Source organism: Haemorhous mexicanus, chromosome 10 (genome assembly GCF_027477595.1).
Source record: "Haemorhous mexicanus isolate bHaeMex1 chromosome 10, bHaeMex1.pri, whole genome shotgun sequence".
Lineage (NCBI taxonomy): Eukaryota > Metazoa > Chordata > Aves > Passeriformes > Fringillidae > Haemorhous > Haemorhous mexicanus.
The window spans coordinates 9,723,969-9,745,200 of record NC_082350.1 but is presented as its reverse complement, the minus strand read 5'-3'; the positions used below and the strand labels follow the sequence as shown (position 1 = coordinate 9,745,200).

Genomic DNA, 21,232 nt, shown 5'->3' with positions numbered 1-21,232 from the left:
GCCGGGCCGGGCGGGGCCGTGACGCGCGGCCGGGGCGGTATAAGCGGGCGCTGTCCGGGTGCTGAAGGCGGCGGGGCGGCGGAGCGGCGGCAGAGCAGGTAGGGCCGTCGGGCTGTAGGGATGTGGGGATGTAGATTGGGATGTAGGATGCGCGGAGCCCCAGGGCTCCGCAGGAGGATCCGGCACCGAGAGAGCGGTGAAGTCGCACCGAGAGCCGGTGGTGCCGGGGCTGGGGCTCGCAAGGGAGCACATCTCTGTAAAAGATGCCCCTGTGGCTATATATATAGTACGCATATAAAAATGCATGTGTGTGTGTATAAATGCGTATGTACTGTACCCGTGCGCTGCCAGCGCCCGCCGCGCTCAGGCGGGAGCGCTCCCGGGAGCGGCGGCACTCAGCCATGCCCGCTCGCCGGCACGGCACTTCGCGGATGGGCGGGGGGTTCCCGCCGATGCAAACACCCTCCCAGTCACTTCCCAGATGGATCCGTTTGCAAACAGTCCTTGTAGTCACTAGGACTGCCGTGGGTTGGGGTTTTTACCCTTCGTTGCTGTTTTCTTTGTGTTTTCAGTTCCTTCCGCAGGGTAAAAGGTTAGGGATGATTTTAAACGAGGCAGATTTGCTGCAGTCGTGTTATTTATTGCAAAAAAGAAATGGGAGGAAGAGTGCATGATATATTTATTTTCCCTATGGAAAACTGCTCTTATGTTTCACCTAAGGCTGTCAGAGCAGGGACACATCTATAAGAAAAACCTATGAGTTTTCATAGCTGAATTTCACTGGAAACATTAGAGTCACATCAGAAACAACTGCCAGGAGAATGAGAGAGAAAATTACTGCTACCATGGAAACATCCCAGAAAGAAGATATTTTCTGTGTCTGTTTATTAGGGAACTTTTTTCAGTCTGTACTGCCCTTGTATGTGTTAAATTCTGATCATGGTTGCCTCATTTTGTAAAGAGGAGCTTCTTCATCTTTATTTGTTGGCTAAAAGATGATTTCCCTGTTTGTTAGGTTCTAATAGAGGAGAAAATATGCTCTCCATCTAGACTGCCTTCAGAGTAATCGATCTGAAGACAAAAGAGCTGTTTTAGCATACTGTTCTTTGAGAGGCACAGGAGAGGATGTTTACAATATTTCCTAAAGATAGGCTAAAATGTCCTGTTTTAAAAACAAATGTGGAATTAAAGTCTGAAAGACTGGGGAGGAATCCTCTTACCTTGGAGAGCGCAGTATATTTAATGACGAGATTTACGACCTGAACTGATAGCTTGTAAAAGAAATCATTCCCAAATCTGTTTGACAAGGCTTTCAAATATCATCTGCCGATAAATTAGAAGTAAAAATTGACCTAGAGGCAAATGCACATCAAATATGCAGAGAGGAGCCAATGATCTGTTATTCCTGCAAAGGAAATACCCAATTCAGCAACATCCTTGTGGAACACTAAACTAAACTTTGCCTGGCTGCACACATTTTGATTTCAGCGGGATGCTGACAGCCCTTGCAAAGGCTGTAACAATCCAAATTGTGTGCAGAGAAGGAGGGTGAGTTCCTGGTCTTTGTGAGTGGGAGGTGCTTGGCAGATGATTATAGAAGGACTCTCCCTTCCCCCATCCCGTGGAAAGGACAGTTTCTCTTGTGCTGATCCAATGAGCTCTGTTAATGACCACTCTGCTGAAAAAGAAAGCCTTAATTTCACTTATTTGCTACAGAAATATAAAATTAGGTGATGTTTGGTTGGGGGATTTTTTGTTTTCGTTTGTTTGGGTTTTTAATGGATATATACATTTATGTACAGGGCTAATGCCTTTTCTGTGACAGAAAATGAAGCCATGTGTTGGCTTTGACTCAGGGCAAACTCAGATCCGGAGGGCGGGACTGGTTAATTAGCTGTTGAACTAATCATTTGTGAAATCAATGCTCAAATGTATCCAGGCTTGAAGTCAGAAATGTTTGGGGAAATTGTTTGCTATTATGCCTGTTAGCCTATTCATGCATACTGAAGGGGGGAAAATAAGCAGCTCTCTGAACTGATAGGGCTTTAATTATTTAGTTAAGTCACATTATGTTAAGGAAAAAAACCAGAGTGGAAAAAATCTACAAGTGAGCTGAAATGAACATATTCATGCTCACTTTCTGCTTCCAGCCGTGGGTAAACACGGGCGTACACAGCTCTTTCAGGCTCTCATGAACCACCAGAGTCTCCACAGGATGCTTTTACCAAGCCAAAAACCAAAGGAACCAAAATAGACCAATTAATCAAAGCAGTTGATATCTTTATCATTCCTTTCTCATTACTGTACTTTATTTGTTAATGCAAGTGGGTCAGAAAAGAGTCCCATCTGTCCTGTGGCCCCGGTGTGCCAGTGCCTGAGAGCGTCCTGGGGAATGACTGGTGGCAATTTCCCCTGTGCTGTGTGGAGGGTGCCCAGCTCCCTGCAAGGCTGGGCTTTTGCAGCTGTATCCTCATGCTCAGTGATGCTGTAATCTTAATTCTGTCACAGGCGAGTTTTTCCCAGTTCTGCTCCAGAGTTTATTTTTGTCCGGGGTCAGCTGGGCAGACATGGGCTTCTACTGATCTGTTCTAACCAAATTTGCCAGTGGTCATGTTTCTGCCTGTCCTGGGACCTGATTCAATTTATGCTGGAGTGAATGAATAAGCAAATGAATGAAATCACTGCTCAGAACCTACCTACTCGAGCTCATTTCCAAGATGGGCTTTCAAGGATTCAGTAAAATTATTTTATACTTTAGGATAAATTATATTTTTCCTCTCATATAAGAGATCATTGCCCTAGGAAGATGAATCATAGAGTCATTAACTGATATTCCATTGTAATACAAATAATTTTTATATGAAATAGCAAAATAAAGGAAATAATAGCTTCAGTACTACCAGTAATGACAGAAATAAACTTGAAAGAAATTTTATATGTCACGTTCACTTCATCACATTAATTTTATTGCAGTTTAGCACCATTCAGCTGTATTGTCCTGGCATGAAATTAGATGCCCTATGGAGCAATGTCACAAAATGTTTCTGTCTGTATTTTTAATATTAGTATTTTGAGCAGCATTTAAATGCATGGATACACCAATTTTGTCATTTAGGTGCTTTGTCCTCATTATCAAAATGACATCTAGGTGTGTCTATGGGCATTTCATGAGTTATATAGGATTGGTATTTTGTACTTTGGTGCTGCCATTGGACAATTAATGTTCATAAAGTACATGGAGCATAGAGATAAGAAATTTCTTGCACAGCTCTGTTTCCTAAGCCTGTCTCCATGTGTTAACAACTTGTTTTTTTTCTTCTTCTTCTTTATTTAAAGGAAATATTTTAAGCATGGCAGAAACTAAAACCTTCCAGCCTGGAGCAGCCTGTGCTCTCACCTTTTTCTTTGTCCTAATCTGTTGGGTTGATGCAGCCTCCTTCCAGCAGCACCAGCTGCTTCAGAAAGACCCAGACTATGCAATGAAAAACTTACCAAGGCTCCCAAATCCCGACATGATCAAAGCGCTGGAATACATAGAGGACCTTCGCAAGCAAACCAACAAGGGGGAAGGCAGCCCTGACTACAGCTCTTATCAAAGTGTGCCCTACCTCCTCCCACAGAGAGAAAGCAAGGACCAGCTGCACCTCCCAGAGAACGTGAGGGATTCTTTGACTGAAGATGAGTCCCAGTGGGTTAAGGTGATGCTGGAAGCCTTGCGGCAAGCTGAGAAGGAGTCAAAAGCTGGCCCAAAGGAGAGTAAGCCCTACGGTCTGGGTTCAGAAAACAACTTTCCAGCTGGAGTAACTGATGATTACGAGGCTTACAAGTGGCCTGAGAGGTGGCAGAAGTACCTCAAGATGCCACTTGGGCACTATGAAGAGGGTTCAAGGGACAGTCCCTTCAAGCGTACCAACGAGATCGTGGAGGAGCAGTACACCCCCCAGAGCCTTGCCACACTGGAGTCTGTGTTCCAGGAGCTGGGAAAGATGGCAGGACCCAGTAACCACAAGAAAGAAAGGCTGGACGAGGACCAGAAATTGTATACAGATGATGAAGATGATGTGTACAAAGTGAATAACATCGCCTATGAAGATGTGGTTGGAGGAGAAGATTGGAATCCCATAGAGGAAAAAGTGGAAAGCCAAACCCAGGAAGAGATAAAAGACAGCAAAGAGGAAATTGATAAACATGAAGAGGAGATTGACGACGAAATGAAAAGATCGGGAAAACTCAGCTTCCTTGAGGATGAAATAAGAAGAGAAAATAAAGATCAAGTGTCAGAGGATGTCTCAAAACTAATGAATTATTACCTGAAGAGGCTGATGGGTAGTGCTGGGAATAGGAAATTAAGGACTGGAGGAGAACTTGAGGAAAAAAGAGCATCCATGTTTTTGGATAAACAACTTGATCCTCAGGCTATAGCTCAGCTGATAGAAATCTCAAGAAATTTGCAAATTCCTCCTGAGGATTTAATAGACATGTTGAAAGCTGGAGAAAAAAATCAGCTTCAGAGCGAAAGGTTGGAAGCTGAGCAGGAAATGGAATTCCCAGAAGACCTCGACGAGATAACTGAAACCAATCTAGGACAAAGTGATATATTTAAAAATAATATAAACTCTAAAAACGGGTACATGAAGCAGCCTCTTATTCCAGAAAATCTACCTGAAGACCTCAATATTGAAGATATTGTCAGCCTTCTGGGAAATGACAATTTAGCTAACCAGAATCCCTCCTACCTACTAAATCGTCTTAATCAAGAAAACGATTTGCCAAGACTGTCTTACATTCCCAGAAGATTGAAAGGACACCTGCTCCCTAAAGCTGCCTGGATGAACGACTTGGAAAGGCGACAAGCGGAGTACGAGAAGCTGAATGAGAAGGATGAAGAGCTGGCTGATTACTTGGCAAAGGTGCTGGCAAAATACCCCGAGGTGATCAATACCAACCAGATGAAGAGAGTCCCTGCTGCAGCCTCGGAGAGCAACCTGCAGGACGAGGAGCAGCTGGAGCAGGCCATCCGAGAGCACCTAAACCAGCTGGGACCACAGGAGGCTGCCAAGCTGGCTTCGCTCAGCAAAAGGCTCTCCGTGGCTGGGGAAGCTGATGACACACAAACCAGGCAGTACCTGGATGAGGATATGCTGGCAAAGGTGCTGGAGTATCTAAAACAGGAGAAATCAGAGCTTGAAAGAGATCACATCACCAAGCGAGCAATGGAAAACATGTAATTGTTCCCCAAGTATTATTTCTCTTCAATGTGTTGACTTCTATCCCAATTCAGTTGTGATTTATTCCTGCTCTCACACTAAACAACCTATGGTAGACTATTTACCATTGAACAGTCTGCATATCTTTCTCAGAGCTGTTATATTGTTTATTGATATACTTCTATGTTATAAATTATGGGGCAAACAACCAATTGCTTCAAGTGTTTTAAGAAACAATTTAATGATATCAAGTAAAAGTATAATATGTAAACAAATGACCTTTGCATTGTTAATAAGACATGATAAATGAAGAGTGACAATTATAATTTGAAATTTTTAAGATTAATTGGATTATTTTGTTACTGTCTGTAGTGGTTTTTGTGCAGTATCGAATAAAAAAATAAAGCATTATATATATATAGTTTTATTTACAAGGCTTTTTCTATTCAGTGTTTTATTGTTGATGAATAAATTATTTCTGGACAATTGACTTTGTTTCTTTGTGACACTTGATAAAGTCATGCTAATTGGAAACATATTTTTACTTCTACAGATTAGTCTTCTGAAATATATTATTTTTCCTACAAATTAAGTTGTAAGCATAAACTTGGGGTTTTCTGGGCCATAAGAACATAATTGGTGTTACTCTTAAGGGCAGGGGGTACCTAAAGAGCTTGCTGAAGTCAATCAGTGTAATAACTGCATTACAACTGAAAATTTGGCCTCACAGAATTAAGAGGTGTATCTGTACCTCGTGGCAGCAGGAGGAACACAAATGATCTGTCCAGCTGGGACAGGCTTGATGATGAATCTTTGAAAAAATACAGAATGGAACCTCCCTAGGTGAGCTCTGGGAAGCTCTGCAGATGAGTCACCTCCATCTCTCACACTGAAGAGGCAAGATCCAACACAAGGCAGGCAGGGAACTCCTCTGTAACAGCATTTGTTTGTCTGATAAAAATATTATTTCCCTCTCCATGAAATGACCATTACATGTCCCATAAGTACACAGAAGACCTTTACTATTCAGCACGCTATCTGGACACTTGAATTGCCTCTTGAGCTCCTATCGTGACCTGCAGTAGGTGGCCTGGAAAGGTTCTGCCTCTTTTACAGGAGGAAATGTGCTTGCATAACTCTGTGAGTCAGAGATGGTTTTCATGGGACAGCTCATTTCCAGGATTAGAGTTTAAAAGTGGTTTTCCCTGTGGTATTCTGCAGCAGCTCATCTGGGCTAAGTGGGGTGGGGATGATTTTTGGCCATGTCTAATGAAGTACATAGGCTGCAGAAATAAAATTTCATCTTCAGTGTTGCCACTACCCCGAGCATTCACAGCAAACAGGAGCTCAGCCCCTGTTCCAGCCTTTATTCCTTGAATACACACCGGACAATAACATATCTGATTTTCCAGGCATGTGTAGGACCTGGAAGAGATGTCACACGTGTGACACATGACAGGTGGGAGTCCCTTAGCATCATTCCCCTCCTGCCATAGCCTGCAGCACTCCCTTGCCCTGGGCTTCCCAGGCTCCTGAGCTGACCAAAGCCCTGGGGAGCTGCTTGACTGCCTCCAGGCTCTTAGGGAGAGCCCAATGACAGCTTTAGATACCAGAATGATTTTGGATCTAAGAAACCAGTAGTACAAACCTATGCATTAAAGGACAGATATGTCAGACACTGTGTGGAAGAAGAATAAGCTTTGGAAAATCCTAATCTTGGCATGAGTAACTACATCACCTTTTAGAAGAACACCTCACTCACAGTGTGTGCAAGCCATCAGGGACTTTGTGGTTCATTTTCACAAACAAGAAAAGGGGAGTTGTGCTTGAAATAACAGAATTTTGTCTAACAGATCTATATGGAAGTGTCAAGCTGATTTCAAGCTAAGAAGTTACTTCAGTACTTTTCCCTCTTCAAGCCACAGAAAGCAGACAACTAATCTCCCTGTGAAGTGCTCTAACAAACTCATCTCCAACTCTATATTGGACTTAAATGAAATGAGAAAATATTAAATAGGCAGCACTCTCCTGGTAGCTGTAGCTGCCTCTTGCTATGCAACCAAGGCTCCTGCAGCAGAGCAATAGTTATACCTGAATATGCAAGACAGCATTATCCAAAAGTACATCCCATCATGAGATCTGCTCCATTAAACCACTCCAGAGCCTTCCCCTGCAGAGAGGCTGTGTAGTACTTAATTGTTCTTAATAGCCACGGCTGCTTCTGCTTTCATTTGTCTGTGGTTTGTGCTTTCCTTATGGCTGCAGTGGGACAAACAGTCATGTTGTTAATAATGCACACAGAATGCATAATCCATAACAGATGCACTATCAAGCTTATTACTATAATTATATACAAAATAAAGTGACCACCCTGCAATTCTTACTCGGCAAAGTGAGGAACAGATTTTAAATTCCCTTTTTGTGTTATGATTTGACAGCATCCCAGATGCAGCTGGTTTATACCCTCTGTGCCAGTGGCTTTTGTCCAGCAAAGAAAATATTTCTGCTCAATTCTTCCTCCTAAAACTTGCTTCATTGTGTCCTCATATTTAAGGTCCTCCCCAACACACACAGATTGAACAGAAATTCTGTATCTTATCCAAATACATCAAGCTACTGAACACCTTCTACAGTACCTGAGGTAGTTCTTCTTTGTACATACCCTAGAATTCATTTATCAGTACCCATAAGAGTAAATGCTGTTTTGTTTTTTTCATTAATTCATGTGCTACTGCAAGTGCTTTGTTTACATCTGCCTCTTGATGATTCCATTATTTTGTCAGCTGGAGCTCTTAAATGAGAACACTTGTTGATTCAAAAATTAATGTAACCAAATTACCTCGACTGGAGAAATGAGATTGTAGCAATTATTTCCTTCTGAAAGGCTATTTCCACAGTGCAGTGGAAGGGGTTGAGTTGCATGCAGTGTGACAGTTGTAACTGTTTCCCAAAGCACTTTACAAGACACTTGTTTTGCAGGAGAAGTGACATAACCCGTGACTTTCTTAACATGACAAAGGGGAGCCAAGGCTGGAGCCCAGGCAGCCTGAGCTGTGCTTTGCCTCGCAGCTTCACCCTGCCCCTCCTGCTGTTACTAATGAGAACTCTAATGATCCCAACCTGCATCTCCAGACACACCTGAGCCAGCCCATCTGCCATGAGCCAGGTCACACACGGCATGGCAGGAGCAGAGGAGCTCTGTGGGATGTGCATGTGGGAACAGCATTCCGTTCCCTGGAGCATCCTGCACCTTCCCCCAGGCTCCAGGGCTATTTACTCTGTGATGCACAAATCCATACAGACACAGCTGGATGTCAGCTGCACTCTGTGTTTGTTCAGCTACCCAGGAGCCTCCAAAGAGGTTAATGTGAGCTACAGGAACTCCAGTTAGCAGCAGCAGGCAGGTGCAGAGCCTCTAGTGCATAAAGTGGAAAGGAGAAGCCCTGAATCAGAGCTGATTAGCTGAAGAGCCGTGTTATTCCTGACTTTTGGATCATTCAAAAACATTTGAGGTCATTAATAATTCATTTGTAGATGTAGCAGAGCTCTAAATGTGGCTGATTAAATGCATTTGACGTTTCTCTTGAGAGAGGCTGTTATTCCAGGAAACCACTTGGTATCTGCAAATGTCTTGGAATTAGTGTACTCAAAATTACAGGTTCACTCACAATGTTTTCCCTTGTAAAGAAAGGAAAGTGACCTCTGATTCCAAATGTAATGTACCCTGGTGAACAACTATGGCACAATTATTTTAGAAGCTCCCCACAGCCACTCAGCAGATCTGCTGTGTGATGACATGGTCCAAAGTGCAGAGCTCTGCCAAGACAAAAACCTGCAGGCCATGAGCAAGGCAGGTCCTGCACACCTGGGGAAGGAGACCTTAAAAAGGGGCTGTTGGCAACTGCCCAGCCCCTACAATTGCTGCTCAGGGATGTGCTTCCCAAAACCCTTCTGGCATCAGCCTGAAAGTAGAGCCCTGTGTTTGCCTGGCATAGAAGCCAGGCTCTATGGAGTGCCTTGGTGGGAGTGCCACAAAGCCTCCAGGTCCTCTGGGCTGGATGGGCAGCACCCAAGCCAGGATCTAAAAGAAATGATGGGCTTCATTCCACTTCTGTGTTTCCCTGATTATGTCAGCAAATCTGGGTCCACTGGGTTTGTCTGGCTTCTTGCTTAAGCTAGAGTAAATCTGCCCAGGTGTAGCTGTGGGGTGCATTTTGTGCCACTCCATTAAATGTTTAATGAGAACTAAGAGTTTATGCAAATTTGAGCACGTTTTTCAGGGGGGTCACCCACATCAGGGCAGTTTTCCTACTGCTCTGCAGTCACCACCATTGGGACACCTCATCTACTGGAGACAGTGGGATCCTTCCCTGACAGGACTTTGCTCAGGGTCACCTTGGGAAAGCATTTTTGGGTTATTTTCCTCTTGCCCTTAGCTCGTGCCAACACACAGAAAGGAGGGGCACAGCATCTGCCTGTTGAGATCTCCAGGTGAAACATCTGGTCATTTTTTATTGTCTATTAAAACTCTTTCCAAAATCCTACATCCTTTAAGCGGATCTTTTTTCCTAGTTCAAGTTTTAGATACCATTTAGTTTCACATTGTACATATCTTGAGCCTGAACACAAAAAGAAACCTCCCAGCCCCACTTTTCTCTCTCCTCTTTGACCTAAGAGAAGGTATGAGACTGCCTGGATGAGATGCAACATATAATTTCTGCAAAGAAACACATTTTTACCATGGCTACATGTTTTGCCACCTGCTGATAAATGTCATAGCAGCACAACAAACCACTTAGATCTTCTTGTACTCCCCTATTCAGTGTGTAAGAGCCAGGCCAGGAACAGCATATACACACACAGAAAAAGGTAAAAACAAAGATAAAACATTAAATGGGGAAAACCCCAACATTCCTTGCTTGTTGTTCATTTAGCATAACAACAGGAGACATGTTAAATCCCTGTAAGTAAATTTTGGGGTGGAAATATAATCTGACAGGAAAACTATTTTCTGCAAGGGTAAATTTACTCAGATCCAACACACTATCAATTGATTTTTTTTGTTACAACCATGAATGCAACAAGGTAGAAACTTTTTGATAGTGACTAGCACACTGAAAGAGCCTAAGAAAAAAAAAAGCCTAGATTGGAAAATTTATTCTGTATGTAAGTCTGCAACTACCACCATACTCTACTGGGTACTTTAGACTACAGAAATGTTACTGTGCAAAGGAGATTTCATCCATAGGATCTTTATCTGCAGGGAAAAGTTTATGGATATTTTTATTCTAGAAGAAAAATTACTGTCAAAAATGACACAACTGAAAAAAGCTTAGAAAAAAAGGAAAGCTGCCAAATCCTCAAACTTTATCACTTGTTACTTTTTTACTTATTACAAAACCACTGATTTTGTTTTATTTCATGCTGTTTCTCCTTTGCTCCTTTTAGAGTCAGCACACTGCACTTTTCTGGTGCTGCACAAGAGTTCAAAGCCACTGCCTGCTTCCCCTTTTGGCAACACCTTTTGCATCAGTCTTATTTATATCTGACCCAAGGCAGGTGGATCCAACAACTCCACCCAGCTCTGTGCTGCGTGGTGCTGTTTGTTTCTGTGCCAGGAAATTGTGTGGTATCCCACACAACGAGGCTGGTTTAAAGCTGGAGCTCATTCCCAGCCCAGGGAAGATGTGGAGCAGGAACCAGAATCCTCCACCATGGACAGAGCAGTGCTTGGCACTGTCAGCCTAAGTTCTTCTAAGCCTTCTGATGTTTATGCTTTTGTAATGGAGTTTCTCACACACTTTTATGTAAATAAGGATGGTTTTACATTCCTTTCTAGAAGAAGAGAAATTTGATAGACTCTTGGTTTAACCAGCGTAGCTAAGAGGTGGCAATTTCATCCTCCAACCCACGATCACTTTTAAAAATCTATAAATATTGTAGTCAGAAATAAACTAGGCCTTTTTGCCTGGGACGTTGCAGTGTGTGAGTGTGGTTCATTTCGTGTCCCATTACAAGATGGCACTGCCTTGGCTGCCCCACGTCCCCCTCCCAGGTGGGGACAGTCAGGGACAGCAGTGCAAACCCCTGGAGACACAGTGACACCTGTACAGCTCAAGCATGTGGTTTGCTGTGTAGTCAAACAAAGCACTTTGCAGGGGAAGCCACACAGAACTCTGCTTTCCTTCAGCTCTGCTGTGGCCATGGAGTCCCTCCAGGTGACAGCAATGTCCCCTCTGTGGGGCTGGTCCTGCTTCCTGCACAGAGAGCCACAGCAGGCTCCAAATCACTTGGCTCCAAGCTAGGGTGCTACTTACACCCCCAGCAGCCTTCCAAACAGGCTGAAGTAACAGCTCTGAAAAACAGGAAAGCTCTTCAGGAACAGGTATAGGAACAAAAGGGATGGTAAGTAATTTGGATATTAAAAAATATGTAAAGATAAATTGTGGCAGAGAGATCAAGTTCCTGAGGAACAATATTTTGACAACAACCTTCCAGGAAAATTTCAGTAAAGTCAATACTTGCTCAAACACCTTTCCCCATCCATCTGATTCCCAAGCAGACAGCCAGAAAATGTGATTAGCTTTATTTCATTAACCCTGCTAAAGGAAACAGTTACATTTTTAACTTAACACTGGATGCTCACTGAAGTGCTCTCCAAAGCCAGGTGATGAATGAGGCTGGGGAGCCCTCCCATCCCTGTCCTTCCCTACCACCATGTGCCACAGGGAAGATAAATGATAATTGGGAGCCTGGCCATGCTGCAGAATAATGGAATCATCTGGGGAAAATGGCACTGGAGACTGCCTGAAGATCAGCATTCCCCTGGGCAACCTCAGGCTTTGGGAGCCTTCTGTCTTTGAGCTGACACCTCAGTGGTTACTTTCTTGGCTAACTCATTTGTTAGTCAGGTTGTGCAGTTTCCTTTTCTTCCATTTACCATCCTCCTGACTTATCTTAGTGCCTGAGTCAGTAAGCGCAGCTTAATCATCTTCTTTATAAATTCTGAATCGATTTTATTGTGGATAAAGTTCTTGCTGACCAGCTCCTACAGCTTAAATATCCAGAATGGGAAAAAAAAGTGGAACTTCACCTTTGCCTTGGGTATTTTTTAAATTAACTCCTGCCCTATAGCACCTCTCCAAAGAAGCAGCCAAAAGCAGAATGTTCTATAAATATAAAAAGGAAGTGACCTTTCAAAAATACATACTTTACATATCAAACTGCAGAGATAAAGTAGAATATAGTTATCCTATGCCAAGACCATTGAGACACTTGCCTTTTTCCCAAGGAAATGACTTTGCCTCATAGCTCACCTTTTTATAGTGCACATTATGCTGCCTGTGAAATTCATTACCCAGTACTTGATCTCCTCCATAGCCTCGTGCTGATGTCTTTAGGAAATGAATTTTTTAATAGCCTTCTTGATGAACATGTGTTTTGTGGCACCTGAAAATAGATGTTCTGCAATTCTAGGCTAGCTGCACATTTTGCCTATTGAGCTGTACATTCCAGCAGCTGTGACTTTCTATGTGTGGAGATGGAAATAATTTGAAGAGTCATTTGCCTGACAAGATATGATTATTTGTCCTCCTACATATCCTATGAGTACAAAGTTGGATTTATAGCTTGACCTTTTTACTTTACAGCTTTCAAGAGCCTAGGAAGAAGGAGTGCACTGCTTTCTCAAGCCTTGCTGGGTGAGCACAGGCACTGCAGTGATTTACCCCCCTTTTAACAAAGACTACTGAGATGCACAAAGCAGCAGGTGCTTTAGTGCAGCTGCTGCTACAGACAGGAGAAAATGTGGAAGGAGGGCAGGCAAGACTCTGCTGGACATTCACAGGTTAGGAATGAGGTGTGGGGGACCATTTCTGCCACCAGATCTGACTTGGGCAGCTGGAGACAGGTCTTCAGCTTGATTTTCTCACAAGGAAGGCTCCTCACTGTGTCTGTTACTTATGCATTTTCTGGCAAAAGAAACCAAACCAGGGATGCTGTCCTCCTAAAAATATTATGGCTTTTGGAACTGTGAAACAATTTGGCTGCCTAAAACTGGGCACCTACAATAAAACAGCTCATCTTCCCAAGCTGCTGTGCCTTGGCAAAGCTAAGAAAACATTGGGGTTGGCTTTTCCCTACAAATAGCCACATTGTGTACTGGGGTACCTTGCTGCAGCCCTGCTGACTTCACTGAGTACAGAGGCTTGGCCATCTAGACCAGTAATGGAGACCAGTGATGTCCCCTGTGTCCTGCTTGAGCGTGTGACAGTTCCATGTGCAGCCAGGTCTCTGGAGAGCACCAGTCCCTGCCCAGCAGAGCCTCTCTGGCTCAGAGAGGCAGCAGAGGACTGGCAGGCTGTGGGAGCACAGCTGTGACAGGACCACCTTCCCCAGCCCAAGCAAGAGGAGAGCCAAGGGACAAAATGTCCAAGGTCTCTGTGAAGACCCATCACTGATTCCCAGGGCCCCCCAGGAAGGTGCTCCTGTGCCTCCTGAGCATTAATAACCTGCTGGAAATGGGCAGGACACAGCTCTCCAGTGTCCTGCAGGCCCTGTGCCACCCCTGCAGCCCCAGGAGCTGGGGTACCTCGGGACCAGCCTGGACCTTGGCTGGGGAGGTGCAGGGGGAGCCCTCCCAGGGACAGAGCTCCCCTGCCCTCCCCTGCCACAGGCACTGTCTTTGGGCAGGCTCTGAAAGGATTTTTCTTCATCAGCCTGATCCTCAAGCCTGGGGAGCACAGGGGGCTGGGGCCATGTAAGGACAGACACACTATGGTCTATCCCTGCTACAGTTTTTCCAACACTTACATGGATCCAAACTTTATCAAACCCCAAGGACAGACACACTTATGGTCTATCCCTGCTACAGTTTTTCCAACACTTACATGGATCCAAACTTTATCAAACCCCAAACACTTCATTTCACACAACACAAATTTTTATACAGCTCTTGAAGTTGTTCTTAAAGCTCCTCTATAAAAATGAAGTATAAACTGAAGGTAAGAATCATCTGAACATAAAATGAACTATATTCTCTTCTGAAAATTCCCTTTCTGTTTAGCTTCTAAGGGTTTTTACCTGTTCAGGAATCTGCAGACTGCTTTACTCAAAGGAGACTTTCATTTTTCAGGATAAAAAATCTTGTTTCAAGAAAAGAAAATACCATTCTCCTCTCTTAAGCTAGAAAGCAGAAAATAGGATCTTCTTTTCAGCATTTCTGTGGCCAATAGCATCTGTAAGAGGCTTTCTGGATTCCTTCTGGCAAGAGAATTAGTGGAGAATTAAATATCATACAAACATGTTGGGACACAACTACAGCCTGATGCAAAATATCCTGCATCCAGCATAAGGCATCTTCCCATTCATGGAAGTATTGTTATTCCAGAGAAGTCTGGTAGGGGCCATTACTGATAATAGCAATAAAAGCTGCAGTTCTGCTCCCCAGAACTAGCCAGTTTGCTTTCTTCACATGTAATTTAGAATTTGATATAATTTTCAGCTTTGCAGCTCTGGGAGAGCAGTTATACTGACTTTTAAAGTTAATTTTGAGAATCCAGTTCAATTTAGCAGGTAATTTACAGAGCCCAGCCCTCTCATTGCAGCATGGTTTTCTGCCCCTTGCAGAAAGCTCAAAGGGGAAGGAAGGCAGTGTCATTAGCTACCTCACACAATGCTCTCCAACACCAAATGCAATTGTAAGTGGATATATTAAAGTGTTGAGGTGCCAATTAGCCACTTCAATGTAAATTATTATTTTACTTAGAGGGTGGATCTTCCTTAAAGCTGGAATTGCTGCAGCTCTGATGGTAACACCGAGTCATGAGATAAATGAATCACAGAGTCAGGTTGCTGCATCTGCAAAGGATGTTCTTGAGTCTAACCCAGGGCTACAGCCCTTGCAGGAGGTCTCTGTGTGTGTGTGCAGGTATCTGTCAGCCGAGGCAATTCCCAAGGGAATTTCTGGTGAAACATCTCCTGTGTGCTCACAGGGCTGGAGGAGCAGCCAGCTGGAGCTTTGGGTCCACCAAAGGGGAACACAGCCCTTCCCTCCTCTGCTCTTGCCCATGGCCCCTCTAAAGGGGTTTCCTCCTCTAGGTGAGCTCATGGCTCCTTTAGGTGAGTTCACCCTTTAGGTGAGTTCACCCTTTAGGTGAGTTCACCCTTCCTGGGCACCTGATCAGCTCCTCCCAGCCCAGAGCTCAATCCCCTCTCACTGGAGCAGGGCACCCAGCAGGGTGGTGGCACGTTTGCCAGGGCTACCCTGACCTGGAAGGTTTTCCATCTGTCCCTGCTCTGTCACCCTGGTCCAGTTCCTGGTCCCCATGCTCCTCACCTGCCTTTGGAATGCCAAGTTTGCAGTGCAGCAAATGTGAGCCAGCAAAGAGGAAACAGGCTGTGTTACCTTTAAAGACAGATAGCTGGAGGCTTTCCAGAAATTTCTGGAGGTTTTTCCACTGCTGATTTCTGTGCCACACCCAAGATGAGCCCAAATCCACAGGGTGAGCTTTCTGCACTGCCAAGGCAGCTTTTCCAGCCATGCTCCCCCATGTCCCCCAGGAGCAAAAGCTCTTCTCACCCCCACCTTGGGACCCCCAGTGCTGCTCCCCATTTCAGCATGGGCTCCCTGCACCCCACCTGCACCAGTCTGCCTGTGCCTGTCAGGAAAGGGCATCTGGGAGTCTGGGGGCTGCTGCAAAGGGTCCACAGCAGTCCAGGAGGCACACGGGCCCGTTCCTGGTCTGCCTGAACACAGTGCTGCAGCCCACACTGACCCAGGAGATGTCTGAGAGGTGCAGGCTGAGTGAGAGATGATGCTCTGCAACGCACACACAGTCAGGAACTGGCTGATCAGCTCTTGCCTGAGGTCATAGAACACAGTAAATACAGAAATGGGATTATAACTGCATCAGCCTTGGCCTTTTCTGTTCCATTTCTAGCAGAGGAAATGCTAAAAGTATCCACAAGTACTCTGGCCAATTAGTTACCAAATGTTTCTGCAATATCTATAGCATCTTCACAATTCAGAGTATTTGCTGTTATTGAGAAATATTAAATTTTACTACACTCTGGTTTCACTTTTTGCAGAGCTGTAGCAGAGCCCATTATCCCATTGCTAGCTGTGCTGTGTTAATGCCTACAGAGAAATTAATGGCAAAAATCTGACTGTTCTGAGCTCAGTGGGAGTCCACTGCCATCAGTATCTCCCAGACCTTGTGTGGCTCTTTAGAGACCATGTCTGTGAAATATGTCCTGTCCCTAAGGCAAAGCTCTAAATTTTTTTCTAATGCTGTTTCTAAGCTTTTAAATCTTGTGTTAAAATCTGCCCTAGCTGGGTGTTAAGTTCCAAACCCTTTCCACAAACCTAGAAAGGATTTTGTTATGTTCCTGTACTTAAAATAGAAGCACTGCTCAAGTTTTCAGTAAAACCAAAGTAGCTGCTGCAGGACACTTCCAGCTGCCCAGGGGGAGTTGACACAGCCCCAGGAGCAGCTCCACATGCAGCTAGGGAGGTACAGCCTGAAGGAGGCTCACTGGAAAGCAACAGAGCTGAAAGCACCCAGCCTCTGTGCTCACTTCAGAGGCTCCCAGCAGCCATCTCCATCTCCTGTTTTCCAGCAAGTGCAGAGTCTGGCTGGGGCTGCATCAGTCCTGCTGGGATGCTGGCTCTTGGCAGCTGCAGCTGCCTCTGCAACATTAGTCACACGTGCAAAACAACTGAGCCAACTTGGGAGAGACAGCAGCATAAACTGTTCTTCAATTTCCTATTTTGTTATCTCTGTACGTCTGGTTTGCTAGTTTGTCTCATGTCTCCCAGGCTTGATCTCAAGAGTGATTTTTCTGCTGGGTGATTTCTTCCTGCAGGAGTATCTGCCTTTGCCAGGCTGATTGTGCAAGTGGAAATGAACTTCCATTGAAAGGGATTAATTAAAAGAAGATCAGTAAGATTAGCTGAACTATAACTGGTTTGTGCATTTCTTGTTGAATGAGAAGCATTGTGCTACAAACAATGGAGCCAAGGGCCAGCCCTTCTCCATGAAGCCCCAACGTGGCTCCCTGTACTCTGGCTTTATCAGCAGCTCCTTGCTGGAAAATGGGTGAGAGCTGCTGTAAGGTTCTGGTGCTGTGCACTCACAGGCACACAGGAAAATAGGACAAGGAAAAATTTCCAGTCATTCACAGTGCTTTGTTCCAGGAAGGTGGGCTTGGGGTCCCAGCTCTCCCCAGCACAGTCCATCAGCCAAAGGGAGCCTTGTTTGCAATGCACCCAAGCTGTGCAACCCCCAGGGACTGTTTCATGGTGCTGATGGAAAGACAGAGGTATTTCTAGCTCCTCTCTGTCTTTTAGAGCTGTTTTCCAAGGGCTGCTCATGCCACTCTGAGTTGCTGGGGCTCTCTGGGAGCTTATGGGCATGCCTGTGCTACTCAGCCAGGCATGGTTGCTGGGACCTGTGTCTTCTGCTCCACACACAAACCCCTCAGCAGGAGCACTGACCAACACAGCAGGAACCGAGCATTTTCCATGGCACCAGAGCTGGAGGAACACCAACACAGTGTCTGGTGGTCATCTGGAAGGAGGGCAGGAAACAGGGCTTGTCCCACCCCACTGCCCCACACACCCCTGCCTCTCCAGCACATCTCATGGGCTGCTCCTGCTGTACCCAGCCAGCCTCACTGCCACAGGGCTTTCTGCCACCTTCCTGTCCCAGCAGGACAGGGCATGGCAGCAGGTCCCCAAGCACCATGGCAGAAGGGACTGGAGGGTGTTTCAGCATTTGGAGACTGGAAGAGGCCAAGTCTAACCAGAAGCAATGGATCTCTCAGGAAAAAAGCCCTCCCAAATGAATTGTGTTTATCCCAATTACACAGGAACCCCCTCTGTGGCTGTTGCTAGAGAGGCTTTAGCTCCTGTAAACAGCAGTGATCTTCCCCCTCTTGCATTTTCTGCTGCCTGTTTTTTTTCCAGATCAGGAACTTGAGGAGGGAAAAAAAGAAAATGAGGACAAGAAATAGAAGAGAAAGAACAAACTTGAAGCACAGCAGGTCAGGGAGAACAGAGAGAAGGCAGATCAGGAGGTCCTGTCCCTCCCATCTCAGAGCACACGAGCAATCAAGGATGTGAAAAACAGCAAACACAGAGCTGAGAGAAGGAAAAACTATTTCATCTAATGCATAACCAGACCAAAGAACTCAGTGCTCTGAATGGACATCCAGGGAAGGACACAGGGAAATCTGAACAATTTGTGTAACAGGAATAACAGCTTTAGCAGTTAACAGCCTCGTGTGTGTGTGTGTGTGGACATGAGGTAGCATGGCATGTCCCCAGCTGAAGCCAGTCAGAGTTAGGTAGAAAAGCAGTCTGGCCATAGCAGCTGAAAGCAAGGCTGCAGGGAGGTGCCTGGAGCCCCAGCTTGCTGCAGACCCATGAAGCAGATGGACAGTGGCCCTGCTTTGCTGTGGCAGCCCTGAGCCCTTTTCTCTGTGACACTCCTGTGTGGCCTTGAGCCCATCCCACTGCAGCTCCCCAGCCTGCCCCACACCCCAGCCCAGTGCCTCTGGCTGTCACCTGGAGCCCTGGCTGCGTGGAAGGAGAACAAATCAGTGCTAAAACACCTAGGAGAGCATTCAGGAAGTAGATTTTATTACAGTCTACACAAACTCCATTTGCAGCTTGAGCACACCAGACTATTTATGAGAGGAGTTTTGCTGCTGCAGATAATGAGGCAGTTTTCAGCAAAGTGTAAATCTGCTGCTGCTTGTAGGGGCTCCCAGGCTGTCAGAGCACAGATCATCATTGCTGAGTGCTCTGCTAATACTGTAAACAGTGATGACATTTAGAGAATTGTTTAACTGAGGGAGGAGGTTTAAGTCACTTCTGCAGTAATATCTAATGGTGGGGTAAACCTCTGCAGATTATACATCACAGCTCTGGCAGCAGGCTGTAATGTCTTTAAGCTACAGCTTTAAATTATGAACAATGCCTATTAAAAAATGCTAACTCTTCTTTGTGGTAAGCACGTCTGGGTAAGATGTCAGAAAGATTAGAGCCCAGATCATGGATGCAGTGTCTGTCCTCATCCCAAGGAGCAGTTTGGAGGATTGGCACACCATTATAGTGGTTCATTGCACCTCTTAAAACCAACAGACTGCCAAGTGCTTCCCACCAACAATCTTTCCACTTGGATTTGAGTTAGGCCTTTCCAAGTCTGAGCATCCAAGAGCACGAGGAATCAGAAGGATGCACATTTTAAGGGAGTCTTTTGTAACTTTGAGAAAATTATTTCCTCTACAAGGTTTTATTTCTCTTGTAGCAAGGTAATGTTGAGGCAATGTGAGTTGAGTGTGACATCTCTTTCCTGACCCCGCAGCAAAGAAGAAGCCCTTGGTCTGTGTCCCTGAGACCATGCTCATGGTCTGCAGCAGTGCAAGAGGTGTGTGAAAGAAAGCCTCTGAGCAGTACAAGGGAATGTAAAAACTTAGCTAAAGTCAGTTTAGCTTTGAAGTGTATTTAGCTTTCAAGTTAAAGTGCAAACAACCCTTGCACTGCTAAAGCCAATGCTGAAGTTACAGCACATCTGTCCCTGAATTTCAGCTTGGCCAGGTTTGTGCTGGTCCAGCCCCTGTCCCTGGCAGGGACAGCCTCCAGCCACTGCTCACTGCAGTGCAACCTCATGGCACAGTGAGATGGGGCAGGGAGATGCTTCCCCAGCACAGCAGGGTGGGGGCTGAGCTGGGTCTGCAGGATGGTGCTGAGACCACTGGGCTGAGCACCAGAGGGATTCAAGGCTTCCAACCCCAAAAGTGCAGTCTGGCACCACAGAGCAGGGACACCAGCACAGGGGCTCGGCCACAGGGATATTTCTGATCACAGAGGCTCTGGGGGACTTGCAGGCTCTGGGGGTGGTGGGGAAACCCCTGTGGCTCTGCTTGCCCCTGCCTCCCTCCAGCTGGGGAGGGGTGGAGGGCAGGCACAGTGGCAGAGTTGGTATTTCTCTCATCACACAGACCAAAAATAGCAGCTGGCCTTAATGCAGGTTTTTCTCTGACCACTTTCTTCTAATCAGCTGCATAAAGGCCAGCCACCATCTATTCACCACAGAGCAAGACAGAAATGCTGGGCAGAGTTGCCAGGTCATTCATTTAACCTCAAGAGTTTAATCCTCTTACTCTGCCTCCATGAGCAAGGAGTGGGACAGCCTCTGGCCAGGTTCGTGTTGTCAGTGAATTAGCAGCACCATCCATAGGCTTGCAGAAGGAAAGAAAATCAGAGCAGTACCACACAAGGAAAGGAACTTCTGGCAGCTTATCCTGAGCTCTCTGGAAGGGCAGGCAGGCTGCAGGCAATCAGAGCAGCCACAGGACATAGCAGATACCAATGTATAATACCTTTTCCCCCCAGCAAATTTAAAGCGTGTTAAAAGTGGCAGACCAACAGCACTGAGAAATGGCTGAAGAAGGAAAACTGGTTTCAGTAGCATGAGATTTCACATTCCTTCTGTCAGGAAGCAATCCTCAATCTCAGAAGTCCCACTTCAGTGAGAAACTCGAAGAGATGGTCCGTTTATACAAGGTTAGCTGCAGCCTGCAAGGGCCATCCAGCTGGATGAAGCCCTGTTTCTGAGCCCAGATCTGCTCATTTCCCATGCACAACCCCTGATAACCAGACATTCTGCTGGCCCTCAGTGCAGCACACTGACACTGCTGGGACTCACCCCACTCCCTGGGGTGATCTCCCACGCAGCTCTGGCTGCAGCACTGGAGGATCCCTCCTGCACCAAGGCTGCTGTCCTCCTGCTGTCCCCATCTGCCAGTCAGCCACCGTGTCCTTGCTCTGAGTTACAGCTGCAGCAGACAGGTCCAGCCTCAGATGACCCAAACCCCCAAATGTGAGTGTGATGCCCACCATGGAGAAGGACAAGTGTCCTTTTGTTCTCTGTACCCTTCCCCCAGTGACCTGCCTCCACTGGTCCCCCATGCAGGAGCTCTGTGCCTCCCCGAGTGCCTCCAGCTGGCACAGGGTGAAA

General features: G+C 45.7%; 2 protein-coding genes and 1 long non-coding RNA gene across 3 annotated transcripts in view; 2 read left to right on the top strand and 1 right to left on the bottom strand.

Moving 5' to 3' along the window:
* AP1S3 (adaptor related protein complex 1 subunit sigma 3) overlaps positions 1-3,473 on the top strand; it is a 54,320-nt gene extending 50,847 nt beyond the window's left edge. Inside the window, exon 5 of the mRNA XM_059855269.1 lies at positions 3,337-3,473. Within this exon, the coding sequence (XP_059711252.1) occupies positions 3,337-3,348 (12 nt within the window). The 3' untranslated portion in view covers positions 3,349-3,473. The remainder of the gene's footprint in view (positions 1-3,336) is intronic.
* Positions 1-21,232, bottom strand: part of LOC132331662 (uncharacterized) — a 125,437-nt gene that overhangs the window by 41,533 nt on the left and 62,672 nt on the right. The gene's annotated exons all lie outside the window — the stretch shown is intronic.
* On the top strand, positions 3,351-5,697 carry SCG2 (secretogranin II). The gene has a single exon (XM_059855266.1). It carries the CDS (start codon positions 3,351-3,353, stop codon positions 5,226-5,228), a length of 1,878 nt encoding a protein of 625 aa, XP_059711249.1. The 3' UTR covers positions 5,229-5,697.

Bases quoted from the DNA above. Each gene is read 5' to 3' on its own strand.
- SCG2 (XM_059855266.1), top strand. From the start codon at position 3,351: ATGGCAGAAACTAAAACCTTCCAGCCTGGAGCAGCCTGTGCTCTCACC.